Source organism: Salmo salar, chromosome 14 (assembly GCF_965601325.2).
Source record: "Salmo salar chromosome 14, fSalSal1, whole genome shotgun sequence".
Taxonomy (NCBI): domain Eukaryota; kingdom Metazoa; phylum Chordata; class Actinopteri; order Salmoniformes; family Salmonidae; genus Salmo; species Salmo salar.
In genome coordinates, this window is record NC_138304.1 from 80,423,822 (window position 1) to 80,439,858 (window position 16,037).

General features: G+C 44.1%; 2 protein-coding genes across 2 annotated transcripts; both read right to left on the minus strand.

The window, feature by feature from the left end:
• Positions 1-1,553: 1,553 nt before the first annotated feature.
• On the minus strand, positions 1,554-6,173 carry LOC106597234 (zona pellucida sperm-binding protein 3-like). Its single transcript, XM_045694775.2, has 11 exons — positions 5,679-6,173; positions 5,474-5,589; positions 5,281-5,384; positions 4,284-4,461; positions 3,987-4,104; positions 3,752-3,837; positions 3,431-3,627; positions 3,093-3,269; positions 2,386-2,520; positions 2,183-2,311; positions 1,554-1,809 (listed from the first exon to the last, which is right to left on the minus strand). The coding sequence occupies exons 1-10, from the start codon at positions 6,090-6,092 to the stop codon at positions 2,187-2,189; spliced, it is 1,650 nt and encodes a 549-aa protein (XP_045550731.1). The 5' UTR covers positions 6,093-6,173; the 3' UTR covers positions 1,554-1,809; positions 2,183-2,186.
• A 4,947-nt stretch (positions 6,174-11,120) lies between these two features.
• On the minus strand, positions 11,121-15,741 carry LOC106595335 (zona pellucida sperm-binding protein 3). The gene is made up of 11 exons (XM_045694776.2): positions 15,247-15,741; positions 15,042-15,157; positions 14,849-14,952; positions 13,852-14,029; positions 13,555-13,672; positions 13,318-13,403; positions 12,997-13,193; positions 12,659-12,835; positions 11,953-12,087; positions 11,750-11,878; positions 11,121-11,376 (listed from the first exon to the last, which is right to left on the minus strand). The coding sequence occupies exons 1-10, from the start codon at positions 15,658-15,660 to the stop codon at positions 11,754-11,756; spliced, it is 1,650 nt and encodes a 549-aa protein (XP_045550732.1). The 5' UTR covers positions 15,661-15,741; the 3' UTR covers positions 11,121-11,376; positions 11,750-11,753.
• Between the last annotated feature and the right edge of the window lie 296 nt (positions 15,742-16,037).

Consider the following 16,037-nt stretch of genomic DNA (forward strand, 5'->3'; position numbering starts at 1 on the left):
CACTGCACCTGTACATAGCTCATCTGTAAATAGCCCATCCAACTACCTCATCCCCATACTGTTATATTTTGTTGGTCCTTCGCACCCCAGTATCTCTACTTGCACATCTCACTCGTGTTTAATTGCTAAATTGTAATTATTTTGCCACTATGGCCTATTTATTGCCTTACCTCCCTTGCACAAATTGTATATTGACTTTTTTTCCTATTGTGTTATTGACTGCATGTTTGATTATTCCATGTGTAACTCTGTGTTGTCTCACTGCTTTGCTTTATCTTGGCCAGGTTGCAGTTGTAAATGAGAACTTGTTCTCAACTAGCCTACCTGGTTCAAAAGGTGAAATACATTTATTTTTTAAGACAGATGTGAGCACTAGGCCTTGCAGTGTGGCCTAAAAGGCAAAACCGATCCATTGATAAGCTGTTCTATCCTCCGATGCGCTTTGGGAATATGGGCCTAGAACCCTAAGGCCATTGGCTGCATTTAAACAGGCAGCCCAATTCTGATCCTTTTTTCACTAATTGGCCTTTTGACATATCCGATCTGAAAAAACATTTTGCGATTGGTCTTGACCAATTAGTAGAAAAAGATCAGAATTGTGCTGCCTGTCTAAATGCAGCCATATAAATTGTGTGAATTGGCACCCGATAATTTCTCATCTCTTGTTGAAATCAGAATAGGTGCTGTGGCAATCTCGTGTGCATTTCTGACCGTAGCGCCTGCCCAACTAGATGCTTAAGCGTTGCATCCAGTGGTTGTGCCGCGTCCAACAGTGCATCAGATTGCTGTATGTGGTTACCCGAGTTAAATACATTACCAGGCATTTTAAGATCTGGCATACATCTGCAATGTAGTCAGGGAGGAACTTGACCAAAGCCTTTCCATTGACTTTGAGGCTAGGCGTACACCAGACTAAACCCAAAAACTTGGGTTTTAGCACCAAATTATCCTTGTGGTTAATAATGGAAGTCTCACAACAACCAAAAATAAAAAAATAGGGGGCGGGGTTTAAGGAAAAGGACCAGTTAGAAATGCCAGTGCCGATTTCTGGTTCCAGGCCGCCAGTGGAGGTTGAGGGAAGAACGGCGCGAATGGCAAACACGGGTTTGATACCATTCCACTGCAGTTACCACAAGCCCGGTCTCCCCAATTAAGGGGCCACCAACCTCCTGTGCAGTCCACCCCTTCCTCAGACCCTTTATAGCCGGAGTTCACATTGCAAGCCCAATTTCTCAGAATGCCCTGTAACTTACATGCTCAATCAGGAACCTTGGGACAGAGTCCCATTAATCCAGGATGTGCTGTCTGGCTATGCAAACACCAATACAGACCAAAGACTACGCTAGGAAATGTCAGTTGGCAGCAACATGCAACAGTGAAGGGGCTCCATACCAAGTGCAACATTCTTGTTGGTTGAGCCTACTACTGAATATGCCCCCTGATCATGTGTTGCCCTTCTACATTGCTGGGCACTCACTTTAACAAATGAAGGCAATATTTCAGATTACTCTAGCATGTAGTGCATAATGGTGAAGACAGAAAGTCAGTCGAAGTAGCATTAAATCATTTATTTTTCAAAGAGATTAACAGGCATCATCTCAGTGTTGTGGTAGTCTCTTCACTGGTTGAGTTCGCCAGGAGCAGATGTGGTGGTGCTTATGTCACTTTGTTGTAGGGGCATCCTCCTTGTGTGCTGGGACATCAGGACTGGCACCAACCTCAGTGAGTTGGAGTGTGCTGCTGCTTGGAGCAAGTCTATTATGGGCCACCACGACAACAGCGCCTTCCAGTTCTAGAAATAGATATGGACTGGGAACATATTCCTTCTTTATGAAACCACATCAAAAGCTCTGAAGTCAGATATTTAAAAGTGATACTGGCAAGTGCCATGTGCAGGTTGACATTTATTGAGACGGTATTGTCCTGGAGGCAGAACTTAGCGATTACCACTAGATGGAAAGTCAAAGTTGGCTACATTGTAACAATGTATGCTTTTTTGGTTTTAATTTAATGTTAAGCATTAGGGTTGGCAGTGAGGTTAATGTTTAAAAATCATATTTTATTACTTTGTGGCTGTGCCAGCTAGTGAACATTCTGCGGAGCCATCCCAATAAGTGCTAACCTGCTTGCCATGTGCAGGTTATTTCCCTCTAAAATAGCAGTACCATCATCCCATACATACCCTTTCAATAGGTTCCAATCTCATTCTGATCCTTCTCTTCACCCAGACCCTCTTTCTCTGTGGTAACCTCAAGGTCTCCAATGGGCTCAGGTGTAGGAATCAACTCAGGGTCTGGGGTGGCCTCCAGCTCTGAGAACAGACTATTTAGCACAGAGCCTACATGCAATTATCATACATGCAAAACAGTAAAGTACAGTCATTACCTCTTTGGGCAATTAGTTCTTTCTGCTTGATGAAGCCATCATATGTTGCAGAGCTAACGAGACCGTGCTTGTTGTTGGGTCCGACCCTCGGGCCCAAGGGACTAGCCGCATTTTGGGATTGGGCGAAATAAGGTCCTGGAATTAAATGTAACAGATTAACACAGCCAGTGTTGGCAGAATTGCTAGCCTATAGGGATAGGAAAAGACAGGTGTCCGAAGTGGCACCCGATGACCTATAGAGTGCACTACTTTTGGCCAGTGCATCATGGTCTGGGCAATAGTCGAGACATCCTGGTTGCCTCCCACACATTTTAAAAAAAACTGGCTTCACACTTCTGTACCTACTGGAATGCGAGTTTGGCATAAGTCTGCCTATGTCACTACCTGATCCGCTTGAATACATACAAAATAGTAGCTGCAAGATGGAGATCAGTTCTTTTTAATGAGTGCATTATGCAAGTGGCTAGTTTGCCTCAACTACCTTCACTAAAACCACTGCAAAGGTATTCCCTGCAAAATTTGGTTTCAAATCATGACGTTCTGCTATGTCTGCCTCGTGATTTGTTGGGAGAAGTTGCCAAACGAGTCAGTCATTGAAGCCAGACCCTAGTCACTGCTGTTGCCTAGGGTTGGGTTATCAAGACTACCTGTTCAAAGGTAGTGCACTACATAAGGAATAAGATTATGCCATGTCAGAGTCAAATTACCTCTCTTGAAGTCCATGCCACTCCAACGACTGCCAGGTGATACGGGCTTCCTGTCCCCTGTTGAGGCAGGGAAGCCAGGTATATCGATACCTCCACTCATCCGTGGAGATAGAGATGTACGCTTCTGTTTACTTGGGAGGACCATTATGGGGCCCAAAGTAGTATCCTGGCCCCATACTAAAAGGACAACACATTCATTAAACACACCTTTGCAGTCAAGACACTTTCAATTAGTCTTCCCTCAATTTCCATCTCAACCATATTGGAGAAGGTCCCAGCCCTGCAATGTGTTTTGAGAAGGTAGTGACAGAATAGAGGGATTAAGATGTCAAATACACCTTTCTTGGCCTTCATCCCAATACTCCAATTGTCACCAGAGACTGGGGGTTTGTTGCGGTAGATACGAGGTTCAAGTTGGCTACCACCTAGTCTTGGACTGAGGGGACGTTGTGCTGGAGCTTGATCAACCCCCTTCTGTCTACTCAGGCTTAGACAATGCCCACATAGCAAATCATTCTCATCAGCAGACCTCCATCTGAAATGTATGAAAGATCTACTCATGGACCAAGAACACACCATTTTTTTTAAAATGCTATGGTTATTCCAGTGAATAGGTCACAGCCCAGTAACAGTAGCTAAGGAAATGTGACTTATCCCACCTGCCATCAATGAAGGAGCATGCCTTGTTGCTAGGCTCTGCATGGTCCATGACAGGGACTGCCATAAGGTGGCAGGTGATGTACAGCTGTAAAAAAAACAGGATGAGCAAAACAAAGATGCAGAATCACAGTAGCCTACATAATGTCTGTAAATTATGTAACTGTAGAATAATTTTACTACAGTAGCCGTAATGGCCTCTACAATATCTGTTCTTTTTTTAAATACCGCCCTCACCTCTGCCCCGTCCTCCTGGTAGAACCTAAAGGCATCAATGTGGAACCCGAGCTCGTTGTCCTGGGTTCTACGCATGAAACCAGAGCGGGAACCAGGCAGCTGGGAATCCGTCAAGCACCTGGAGGGAGATACATATTGGGGCATCTTCCTTAGTAACCAATTAAGAAGTCTCAAAGAAACCGCCAAGCACCAGTTGACTACTTTAAAAATGGTGGAAGCCCTCAAATGGCATATTCTATCGTTCTCTACGGGCCAGCCGGAGAATAGTCGTTCTAAGCCATTTTCCCCCCTGCTTACCCATCACTCTCAATGAAGACATATCTAGGGACAGAGTTGCTATCAGGGTCCAGTGTGGCCACGCAGCTGCTAACAAACACCCTGAGCCTGGTGTGGTGAGCAACCCTGACAGACGCCTCAATGTTGATGGGATCACCCAGGAAGTAGACTCCAGAACCCCGCTCATAGAGCCAGTCACCTGGAAAGGAAATGGCAGTAAAGACAGGTTATCCAATAATGAACTAAAGGAGCCTAACATTACTCCTTATAGTCCAAGGACCATCTGTTTAGATGTGAATTGGCCCTGGCAGCTAAAGCCTCTATTGCAGTATAGTTCAAGAAACAAAGCCCTCTTGCATATCGCATCAAAATCACTTCACACGCGCAACACTTAGTTACTCTACACCATTTAGTTGTAGCCGACAGTATTTCAGTGACAACACGTTTGTGGCGTCAATCTTCCGTTTATACACAGGTGTTTGAAGACGCAGATAACTAATTAGCACAGGTACGCCTCTGTCTTCTGTATGTCAACCATTAACAAGCACTGTCACATGGAAATATGTCCGTGTGGGAGGGAACCCTATAAAAACGTGTAGTAATTGAACTTTCTTTGAAAATGTGTCGCTGATGTGAAAGACCGTACTGCAAGCGATGCGTTTTAAAGTTACGAACGCGAGTCGCTATTAAAACTACCCCGGCCAGAACTTATTGTCAATAGGCGCTAAACTAGTGAGCATCTAATATTGGATTCAAATGAGGGGTTTGTTAACAGGGCCATGTTTAGTATGCAAACTGTATAACGTTGCAGATAGAAGTGTCCCCCATAAGTTGTCTGATGTGATTCCGTATTTTGCATGTCAGAAGAGCATTTGTGCTACATAGTACATTTATATCTGAACATTCAATTCACGGGTTTTACCAAGCTTCTGGGAGAGCGCCATTGTACCCTTTAGATTATCTGAATGTTCAACAAAATAGTACCCTGCGAAGTGCAGCCCAGGATTCATATACCCACTTGTCATAAGCTTCAATGAGAACTGCAGGGTGTCTTCAGCAGACACTGTGGCGGTGAAAGGGATCCAGGTCGGCTGGAGAGAATAACTGTCCAAACTGTACTTCCTGAAACAGAAAGTACAGGCCGGTAAATAAACCAATAGGTCAACGCAGGATTCATATGATCATCATACAACAGTATAGCCTAAACTCACCTTTCATAATGACACTCAATTGGGATTACAGCACCAACCATTCGAATAACCCCATCTGGTGTGGTTCTGGGTGTATATCTGAGGAGGTTTGTGTAGATCAATGAGTCTTCGGTTATCTGTGGATTCACAAAGCAGCATTTAAGAGAAGGTTGTTTCAAGAAGTCAACTACTAGAGAAAAAAAAAATATATATATAGGTATATTACCAGGTTCTTGGTTCCACAGTCCGAAAGTGCTGCAAATATTCTGTACTCATCTCCGGCTGCTGACGCTGTTGCCCTACAGGGCTCTTGGTCTTGGTACTGTTCAACTCCAAGTCGCAGGTCATCCACGTCGATTAGATTACCGAGTTGAAACAGATCAGCCTTCACGACTATCTCCATGTAGTCTGAATGGCACGTCACAGCGACAGTTTCTACTCGAATTGGCCTTGAAACTGTTTGTTGGAGTGGAGGCTGTTTAAAGCGGGGACGATTGTCAAATTGCGGTGTTCGCCTTGGAAGTTGTTGCCATGTGTCAGTGCTATAAGTATATGACAAAGCAGGAGAGATTAAGAAGTTTTCCACAAGTAAAAACCAAACCAGTTGCTTGAACAATAACCTGAGCGCGTTTGCCATCATGAGTCCCACGCCAACAACTACTGTGACTCTGTAGGTTAGAGGACAGCGTGCCTCTGCTATGCTACAATTGATGAAACAGAGGTAGCTTTTAACAACCAACCAGGCTGCACACCTGGGCTGGATTACGCCCTAATTGGGCCTTGCATCTGATTAGTCAAGATCTTTAATTGGCACGCATGTTCAAATCAAATCACATTTTATTTGTCACGTACACATGGTTAGCAGATGTTAATGCGAGTGTAGCGAAATGCTTGTGCTTCTGGTTCCGACAGTGCAGGAATATCTAACAAGTAATCTAACAGTTCCCCAACAACTACAACTAATACACACAAATCTAAAAGGGGTGAATGAGAATATGTACATATAAATATATGGATGAACGATGGCCAAGGTGCAATAGATGGTATAAAATACAGTACATAAATATGATATGAGTAATGTCATATTACACCATGAGTCGTTAATCATGAAGCATACACCTCCGTCCTTCCTCTTCCCAGAGAGGTGTTTATCTCTGTCGGCGCGATGCATGGAGAAATCCGATGGCTGAACCGATTCCGACAACATATCCCGAGAGAGCCATGTTTCCGTGAAACAGAGAATGTTACAATCTCTGATCTCTTTCTGAAAGGCAACCCTTTCTCGAATTTTGTCTACCTTGTTGTCAAGACACTGGACATTGGCAGGTAGTATACTCGGGAGCGGTGGGCGATGTGCACTTTTACGGAGCCTGACCAGGAGGCCGCTCCGTCTGCCCTTTCTGCGGCGCCGTTGTCTTGGGTCAGCTTCTGGGATCAGATCAATTGTCCTGGGTGGTGGTCCAAACAGAGGATCCGCTTCGGGAAAGTCATATTCCTGGTCGTAATGTTGGTAAATTGGCGTCACTCTTACATCCAGTAGTTCTTCCCGGCTGTATGTAATAAGACTTAAGACTTCCTGGGGTAAGAAATAATACATTAAAAAAACCAAATACTGCATAGTTTCCTAAGGACTCGAAGCGAGCCGACCATCTCTGTCGGCACCATCAGAGGAACGCGTTCTTGTTTGCCACGTTCCTCTGCCCAGGCGTGGCACGTGATACGTGGCAGATCTTAAAACGCCTGGATACGTATTTTACATATCAGCTAACACATCATATGTTATAGCAATCTGTAGTGACGGGAAACCAAATCTTTCTGTAGGCTTCAGCGCTTTCACCAAATTGGGCCCAAAAACGGTTAATTACTCGGAGGTCATTGTCTGTTCACAATGCACATTAGTGACATCTGCTGGTCAGCAATAAATATTTTAGATTCTTCAAAGTAGCCACCCTTTGCCTTGATGACACCTTTGCACACTCTTGGCATTCTCTCAACCAGCTTCACCTGGATGTTTTTTCTTGAAGAAGTCTTGAAGGAGTTCCCACATATGCTGAGCACTTGTTGGCTGCTTTTCCTTCACTCTGCGGTCCAACTCATCCCAAACCATCTCAATTGGGTTGAGGTCGGGTGATTGTTGAGGCCAGGTCATCTGATGCAGCACTCCATCACTCTCCTTCTTGTTCAAATAGCCCTTACACAGCCTGGAGGTGTGTTGGGTCATTGCCCTGTTGAAAAACAAATGATAGTCCCACTGAGCGCAAACCAGATGGGATGGCTTATTGCTGCAGAATGCTGAGTTAGCCATGCTGGTTAAGTGTGCCTTGAATTCTAAATAAATCACAGACAGTGTCACCAGCAAAGCACCATCACACCTCCTCCTCCATGCTTCACGGTGGGAACCACACGTGGAGATTTCCGTTCACCTACTCTGTGTCTGACAAAATCGCGGCGGTTGGAACCAAAAATCTCATATTTGACCCATTGCTCGTGTTTCTTGGCCCAAACAAGTCTCTTCTTCTTATTGGTGTCCTTTTGTAGTGGTTTCTTTGCAGCAATTCGACCATGAAGGCCTGATTAACGCAGTCTCCTCTGAACAGTTGATGTTGAGATGTGTCTGTTACTTGAACTCTGTGAAGCATTTATTTGGGCTGCAATTTCTAAGGCTGGTAAGTCTAATAAACTTATCCTCTGCAGCAAAGGTAACTCTGGGTCTTCCTTTCCTGTGGCGGTCCTCACGAGAGCCAGTTTCATCATAGCGCTTTATGGTTCTTGCGACTGCACTTGAAGAAATGTTCAAAGTTCTTGAAATGTTCCAGATTGACTGACCTTCATGTCTTAAAGTAATGACGTCCTTTCTCTTTGCTTATTTGAGCTGTTCTTGCCATAATATGGACTTGGTCTTTCACCAAATTGGGCTATCTTCTGTATACCACCCCTACCTTGTCACAACACAACTGATTGGCTCAAACGCATTAAGGAAAGAAATTCCACAAATGAACTTTTAACAAGGTGGCAGGTAGCCTAGTGGTTAGAGCGTTGGACTTGTAACCGAAAGGTTGCAAGATCGAATCCCCGAGCTGACAAGGTAAAAATCTGTCGTTCTGCCGCTGAACAAGGCAGTTAACCCAGTGTTCCTAGGCCATCATTGAAAATAAGAATGTGTTCTTATCTGGCTTGCCTAGTTAAATAAAGGTAGAAAAAAAGGTACACCTGTTGATTGAAATGCATTCCAGGTGACTGCCTCATGAAGCTAGGTGAGAGAATGCCAACAGTGTGCAATGCTATCATCAAGGTGGCTACTTTGAAGAATATAAAATATATTTGGATTTGTTTAACACCTTTTTGGTTATTCCATGTGTTATTTCATAGTTTTGCTGTCTTCAGTATGATTCTACAATGTAGAAAATAGTAAAAAATTAAGAAAAACCCTTGAATGAGTAGGTGTGTCCAAACTTTTGACTGGTACTGTATATATGTATAAACCTTTTTTGGTCGGGGGCCCCTAAGCGACCGCTTATGTCTGGAGCTGGCCCTGACCTTCCAAGGTGGTTTGAAATCAGATACAAATTTGATTCCCGGCCATGCGACTTGTGTCTAGCGATCAAATCTGATCTATTTGCCCTCGTGGTTTATAGACTGCTATTTTACATATCTTGTTGCTTGCTAGTTACTCGGTTGACAGTTTGACAAGAACATGTATTGCTTACAGACAAATTAGTGAATGTGCTAGAAAGCTACCTAGCTAGCTAGTTGACTGCTGTGGCGAGCCATAAAGGACTCGTATTGAAAATAGTTTCACTTTCCTTTGAGGCTTTAAGTGTTCTAACACTATGACTTTGAACATTCAAAGTAACTGGGAACATCCATGGTAGGCTTTGTTGTCACCTTAGCTTGGAGAGTCAGCATTCCAAAACAACACAGCAGCACCCACCCGTAGCACGTGCTCCAGCAGGTATATTTCACTGGTCACCCCCAAAGCCAATTCCTCATTTGGTCGCCTTTCGTTCCAGTTCTCTGCTGCCAATGACTGGAACGAATTGCAAAAGTCACTGAAGCTGGAGACTCATATCTCCCTCACTAACTTTAAGCACCAGCTGTCAGTGCAGCTCACAGATCACTGCACCTGTACATAGCTCATCTGTAAATAGCCCATCCAACTACCTCATCCCCATACTGTTATATTTTGTTGGTCCTTCGCACCCCAGTATCTCTACTTGCACATCTCACTCGTGTTTAATTGCTAAATTGTAATTATTTTGCCACTATGGCCTATTTATTGCCTTACCTCCCTTGCACAAATTGTATATTGACTTTTTTTCCTATTGTGTTATTGACTGCATGTTTGATTATTCCATGTGTAACTCTGTGTTGTCTCACTGCTTTGCTTTATCTTGGCCAGGTTGCAGTTGTAAATGAGAACTTGTTCTCAACTAGCCTACCTGGTTCAAAAGGTGAAATACATTTATTTTTTAAGACAGATGTGAGCACTAGGCCTTGCAGTGTGGCCTAAAAGGCAAAACCGATCCATTGATAAGCTGTTCTATCCTCCGATGCGCTTTGGGAATATGGGCCTAGAACCCTAAGGCCATTGGCTGCATTTAAACAGGCAGCCCAATTCTGATCCTTTTTTCACTAATTGGCCTTTTGACATATCCGATCTGAAAAAACATTTTGCGATTGGTCTTGACCAATTAGTAGAAAAAGATCAGAATTGTGCTGCCTGTCTAAATGCAGCCATATAAATTGTGTGAATTGGCACCCGATAATTTCTCATCTCTTGTTGAAATCAGAATAGGTGCTGTGGCAATCTCGTGTGCATTTCTGACCGTAGCGCCTGCCCAACTAGATGCTTAAGCGTTGCATCCAGTGGTTGTGCCGCGTCCAACAGTGCATCAGATTGCTGTATGTGGTTACCCGAGTTAAATACATTACCAGGCATTTTAAGATCTGGCATACATCTGCAATGTAGTCAGGGAGGAACTTGACCAAAGCCTTTCCATTGACTTTGAGGCTAGGCGTACACCAGACTAAACCCAAAAACTTGGGTTTTAGCACCAAATTATCCTTGTGGTTAATAATGGAAGTCTCACAACAACCAAAAATAAAAAAATAGGGGGCGGGGTTTAAGGAAAAGGACCAGTTAGAAATGCCAGTGCCGATTTCTGGTTCCAGGCCGCCAGTGGAGGTTGAGGGAAGAACGGCGCGAATGGCAAACACGGGTTTGATACCATTCCACTGCAGTTACCACAAGCCCGGTCTCCCCAATTAAGGGGCCACCAACCTCCTGTGCAGTCCACCCCTTCCTCAGACCCTTTATAGCCGGAGTTCACATTGCAAGCCCAATTTCTCAGAATGCCCTGTAACTTACATGCTCAATCAGGAACCTTGGGACAGAGTCCCATTAATCCAGGATGTGCTGTCTGGCTATGCAAACACCAATACAGACCAAAGACTACGCTAGGAAATGTCAGTTGGCAGCAACATGCAACAGTGAAGGGGCTCCATACCAAGTGCAACATTCTTGTTGGTTGAGCCTACTACTGAATATGCCCCCTGATCATGTGTTGCCCTTCTACATTGCTGGGCACTCACTTTAACAAATGAAGGCAATATTTCAGATTACTCTAGCATGTAGTGCATAATGGTGAAGACAGAAAGTCAGTCGAAGTAGCATTAAATCATTTATTTTTCAAAGAGATTAACAGGCATCATCTCAGTGTTGTGGTAGTCTCTTCACTGGTTGAGTTCGCCAGGAGCAGATGTGGTGGTGCTTATGTCACTTTGTTGTAGGGGCATCCTCCTTGTGTGCTGGGACATCAGGACTGGCACCAACCTCAGTGAGTTGGAGTGTGCTGCTGCTTGGAGCAAGTCTATTATGGGCCACCACGACAACAGCGCCTTCCAGTTCTAGAAATAGATATGGACTGGGAACATATTCCTTCTTTATGAAACCACATCAAAAGCTCTGAAGTCAGATATTTAAAAGTGATACTGGCAAGTGCCATGTGCAGGTTGACATTTATTGAGACGGTATTGTCCTGGAGGCAGAACTTAGCGATTACCACTAGATGGAAAGTCAAAGTTGGCTACATTGTAACAATGTATGCTTTTTTGGTTTTAATTTAATGTTAAGCATTAGGGTTGGCAGTGAGGTTAATGTTTAAAAATCATATTTTATTACTTTGTGGCTGTGCCAGCTAGTGAACATTCTGCGGAGCCATCCCAATAAGTGCTAACCTGCTTGCCATGTGCAGGTTATTTCCCTCTAAAATAGCAGTACCATCATCCCATACATACCCTTTCAATAGGTTCCAATCTCATTCTGATCCTTCTCTTCACCCAGACCCTCTTTCTCTGTGGTAACCTCAAGGTCTCCAATGGGCTCAGGTGTAGGAATCAACTCAGGGTCTGGGGTGGCCTCCAGCTCTGAGAACAGACTATTTAGCACAGAGCCTACATGCAATTATCATACATGCAAAACAGTAAAGTACAGTCATTACCTCTTTGGGCAATTAGTTCTTTCTGCTTGATGAAGCCATCATATGTTGCAGAGCTAACGAGACCGTGCTTGTTGTTGGGTCCGACCCTCGGGCCCAAGGGACTAGCCGCATTTTGGGATTGGGCGAAATAAGGTCCTGGAATTAAATGTAACAGATTAACACAGCCAGTGTTGGCAGAATTGCTAGCCTATAGGGATAGGAAAAGACAGGTGTCCGAAGTGGCACCCGATGACCTATAGAGTGCACTACTTTTGGCCAGTGCATCATGGTCTGGGCAATAGTCGAGACATCCTGGTTGCCTCCCACACATTTTAAAAAAACTGGCTTCACACTTCTGTACCTACTGGAATGCGAGTTTGGCATAAGTCTGCCTATGTCACTACCTGATCCGCTTGAATACATACAAAATAGTAGCTGCAAGATGGAGATCAGTTCTTTTTAATGAGTGCATTATGCAAGTGGCTAGTTTGCCTCAACTACCTTCACTAAAACCACTGCAAAGGTATTCCCTGCAAAATTTGGTTTCAAATCATGACGTTCTGCTATGTCTGCCTCGTGATTTGTTGGGAGAAGTTGCCAAACGAGTCAGTCATTGAAGCCAGACCCTAGTCACTGCTGTTGCCTAGGGTTGGGTTATCAAGACTACCTGTTCAAAGGTAGTGCACTACATAAGGAATAAGATTATGCCATGTCAGAGTCAAATTACCTCTCTTGAAGTCCATGCCACTCCAACGACTGCCAGGTGATACGGGCTTCCTGTCCCCTGTTGAGGCAGGGAAGCCAGGTATATCGATACCTCCACTCATCCGTGGAGATAGAGATGTACGCTTCTGTTTACTTGGGAGGACCATTATGGGGCCCAAAGTAGTATCCTGGCCCCATACTAAAAGGACAACACATTCATTAAACACACCTTTGCAGTCAAGACACTTTCAATTAGTCTTCCCTCAATTTCCATCTCAACCATATTGGAGAAGGTCCCAGCCCTGCAATGTGTTTTGAGAAGGTAGTGACAGAATAGAGGGATTAAGATGTCAAATACACCTTTCTTGGCCTTCATCCCAATACTCCAATTGTCACCAGAGACTGGGGGTTTGTTGCGGTAGATACGAGGTTCAAGTTGGCTACCACCTAGTCTTGGACTGAGGGGACGTTGTGCTGGAGCTTGATCAACCCCCTTCTGTCTACTCAGGCTTAGACAATGCCCACATAGCAAATCATTCTCATCAGCAGACCTCCATCTGAAATGTATGAAAGATCTACTCATGGACCAAGAACACACCATTTTTTTAAAAATGCTATGGTTATTCCAGTGAATAGGTCACAGCCCAGTAACAGTAGCTAAGGAAATGTGACTTATCCCACCTGCCATCAATGAAGGAGCATGCCTTGTTGCTAGGCTCTGCATGGTCCATGACAGGGACTGCCATAAGGTGGCAGGTGATGTACAGCTGTAAAAAAAACAGGATGAGCAAAACAAAGATGCAGAATCACAGTAGCCTACATAATGTCTGTAAATTATGTAACTGTAGAATAATTTTACTACAGTAGCCGTAATGGCCTCTACAATATCTGTTCTTTTTTTTTAAATACCGCCCTCACCTCTGCCCCGTCCTCCTGGTAGAACCTAAAGGCATCAATGTGGAACCCGAGCTCGTTGTCCTGGGTTCTACGCATGAAACCAGAGCGGGAACCAGGCAGCTGGGAATCCGTCAAGCACCTGGAGGGAGATACATATTGGGGCATCTTCCTTAGTAACCAATTAAGAAGTCTCAAAGAAACCGCCAAGCACCAGTTGACTACTTTAAAAATGGTGGAAGCCCTCAAATGGCATATTCTATCGTTCTCTACGGGCCAGCCGGAGAATAGTCGTTCTAAGCCATTTTCCCCCCTGCTTACCCATCACTCTCAATGAAGACATATCTAGGGACAGAGTTGCTATCAGGGTCCAGTGTGGCCACGCAGCTGCTAACAAACACCCTGAGCCTGGTGTGGTGAGCAACCCTGACAGACGCCTCAATGTTGATGGGATCACCCAGGAAGTAGACTCCAGAACCCCGCTCATAGAGCCAGTCACCTGGAAAGGAAATGGCAGTAAAGACAGGTTATCCAATAATGAACTAAAGGAGCCTAACATTACTCCTTATAGTCCAAGGACCATCTGTTTAGATGTGAATTGGCCCTGGCAGCTAAAGCCTCTATTGCAGTATAGTTCAAGAAACAAAGCCCTCTTGCATATCGCATCAAAATCACTTCACACGCGCAACACTTAGTTACTCTACACCATTTAGTTGTAGCCGACAGTATTTCAGTGACAACACGTTTGTGGCGTCAATCTTCCGTTTATACACAGGTGTTTGAAGACGCAGATAACTAATTAGCACAGGTACGCCTCTGTCTTCTGTATGTCAACCATTAACAAGCACTGTCACATGGAAATATGTCCGTGTGGGAGGGAACCCTATAAAAACGTGTAGTAATTGAACTTTCTTTGAAAATGTGTCGCTGATGTGAAAGACCGTACTGCAAGCGATGCGTTTTAAAGTTACGAACGCGAGTCGCTATTAAAACTACCCCGGCCAGAACTTATTGTCAATAGGCGCTAAACTAGTGAGCATCTAATATTGGATTCAAATGAGGGGTTTGTTAACAGGGCCATGTTTAGTATGCAAACTGTATAACGTTGCAGATAGAAGTGTCCCCCATAAGTTGTCTGATGTGATTCCGTATTTTGCATGTCAGAAGAGCATTTGTGCTACATAGTACATTTATATCTGAACATTCAATTCACGGGTTTTACCAAGCTTCTGGGAGAGCGCCATTGTACCCTTTAGATTATCTGAATGTTCAACAAAATAGTACCCTGCGAAGTGCAGCCCAGGATTCATATACCCACTTGTCATAAGCTTCAATGAGAACTGCAGGGTGTCTTCAGCAGACACTGTGGCGGTGAAAGGGATCCAGGTCGGCTGGAGAGAATAACTGTCCAAACTGTACTTCCTGAAACAGAAAGTACAGGCCGGTAAATAAACCAATAGGTCAACGCAGGATTCATATGATCATCATACAACAGTATAGCCTAAACTCACCTTTCATAATGACACTCAATTGGGATTACAGCACCAACCATTCGAATAACCCCATCTGGTGTGGTTCTGGGTGTATATCTGAGGAGGTTTGTGTAGATCAATGAGTCTTCGGTTATCTGTGGATTCACAAAGCAGCATTTAAGAGAAGGTTGTTTCAAGAAGTCAACTACTAGAGAAAAAAAAAATATATATATAGGTATATTACCAGGTTCTTGGTTCCACAGTCCGAAAGTGCTGCAAATATTCTGTACTCATCTCCGGCTGCTGACGCTGTTGCCCTACAGGGCTCTTGGTCTTGGTACTGTTCAACTCCAAGTCGCAGGTCATCCACGTCGATTAGATTACCGAGTTGAAACAGATCAGCCTTCACGACTATCTCCATGTAGTCTGAATGGCACGTCACAGCGACAGTTTCTACTCGAATTGGCCTTGAAACTGTTTGTTGGAGTGGAGGCTGTTTAAAGCGGGGACGATTGTCAAATTGCGGTGTTCGCCTTGGAAGTTGTTGCCATGTGTCAGTGCTATAAGTATATGACAAAGCAGGAGAGATTAAGAAGTTTTCCACAAGTAAAAACCAAACCAGTTGCTTGAACAATAACCTGAGCGCGTTTGCCATCATGAGTCCCACGCCAACAACTACTGTGACTCTGTAGGTTAGAGGACAGCGTGCCTCTGCTATGCTACAATTGATGAAACAGAGGTAGCTTTTAACAACCAACCAGGCTGCACACCTGGGCTGGATTACGCCCTAATTGGGCCTTGCATCTGATTAGTCAAGATCTTTAATTGGCACGCATGTTCAAATCAAATCACATTTTATTTGTCACGTACACATGGTTAGCAGATGTTAATGCGAGTGTAGCGAAATGCTTGTGCTTCTGGTTCCGACAGTGCAGGAATATCTAACAAGTAATCTAACAGTTCCCCAACAACTACAACTAATACACACAAATCTAAAAGGGGTGAATGAGAATATGTACATATAAATATATGGAT

Coding starts and splice junctions, on each gene's coding strand:
- LOC106597234 (XM_045694775.2), bottom strand. CDS start 6,092: ATGATGGCAAACGCGCTCAGGTTATTGTTCAAGCAACTGGTTTGGTTT. Junction 4,462..5,280: donor CTCATTGAAGCTTATGACAA/GTGGGTATATGA, acceptor TTTCCTTTCCAG/GTGACTGGCTCTATGAGCGG. Junction 3,628..3,751: donor TGCTCCTTCATTGATGGCAG/GTGGGATAAGTC, acceptor CATACATTTCAG/ATGGAGGTCTGCTGATGAGA.
- LOC106595335 (XM_045694776.2), bottom strand. CDS start 15,660: ATGATGGCAAACGCGCTCAGGTTATTGTTCAAGCAACTGGTTTGGTTT. Junction 13,404..13,554: donor ACCAGGAGGACGGGGCAGAG/GTGAGGGCGGTA, acceptor TTTTTTTTACAG/CTGTACATCACCTGCCACCT. Junction 13,194..13,317: donor TGCTCCTTCATTGATGGCAG/GTGGGATAAGTC, acceptor CATACATTTCAG/ATGGAGGTCTGCTGATGAGA.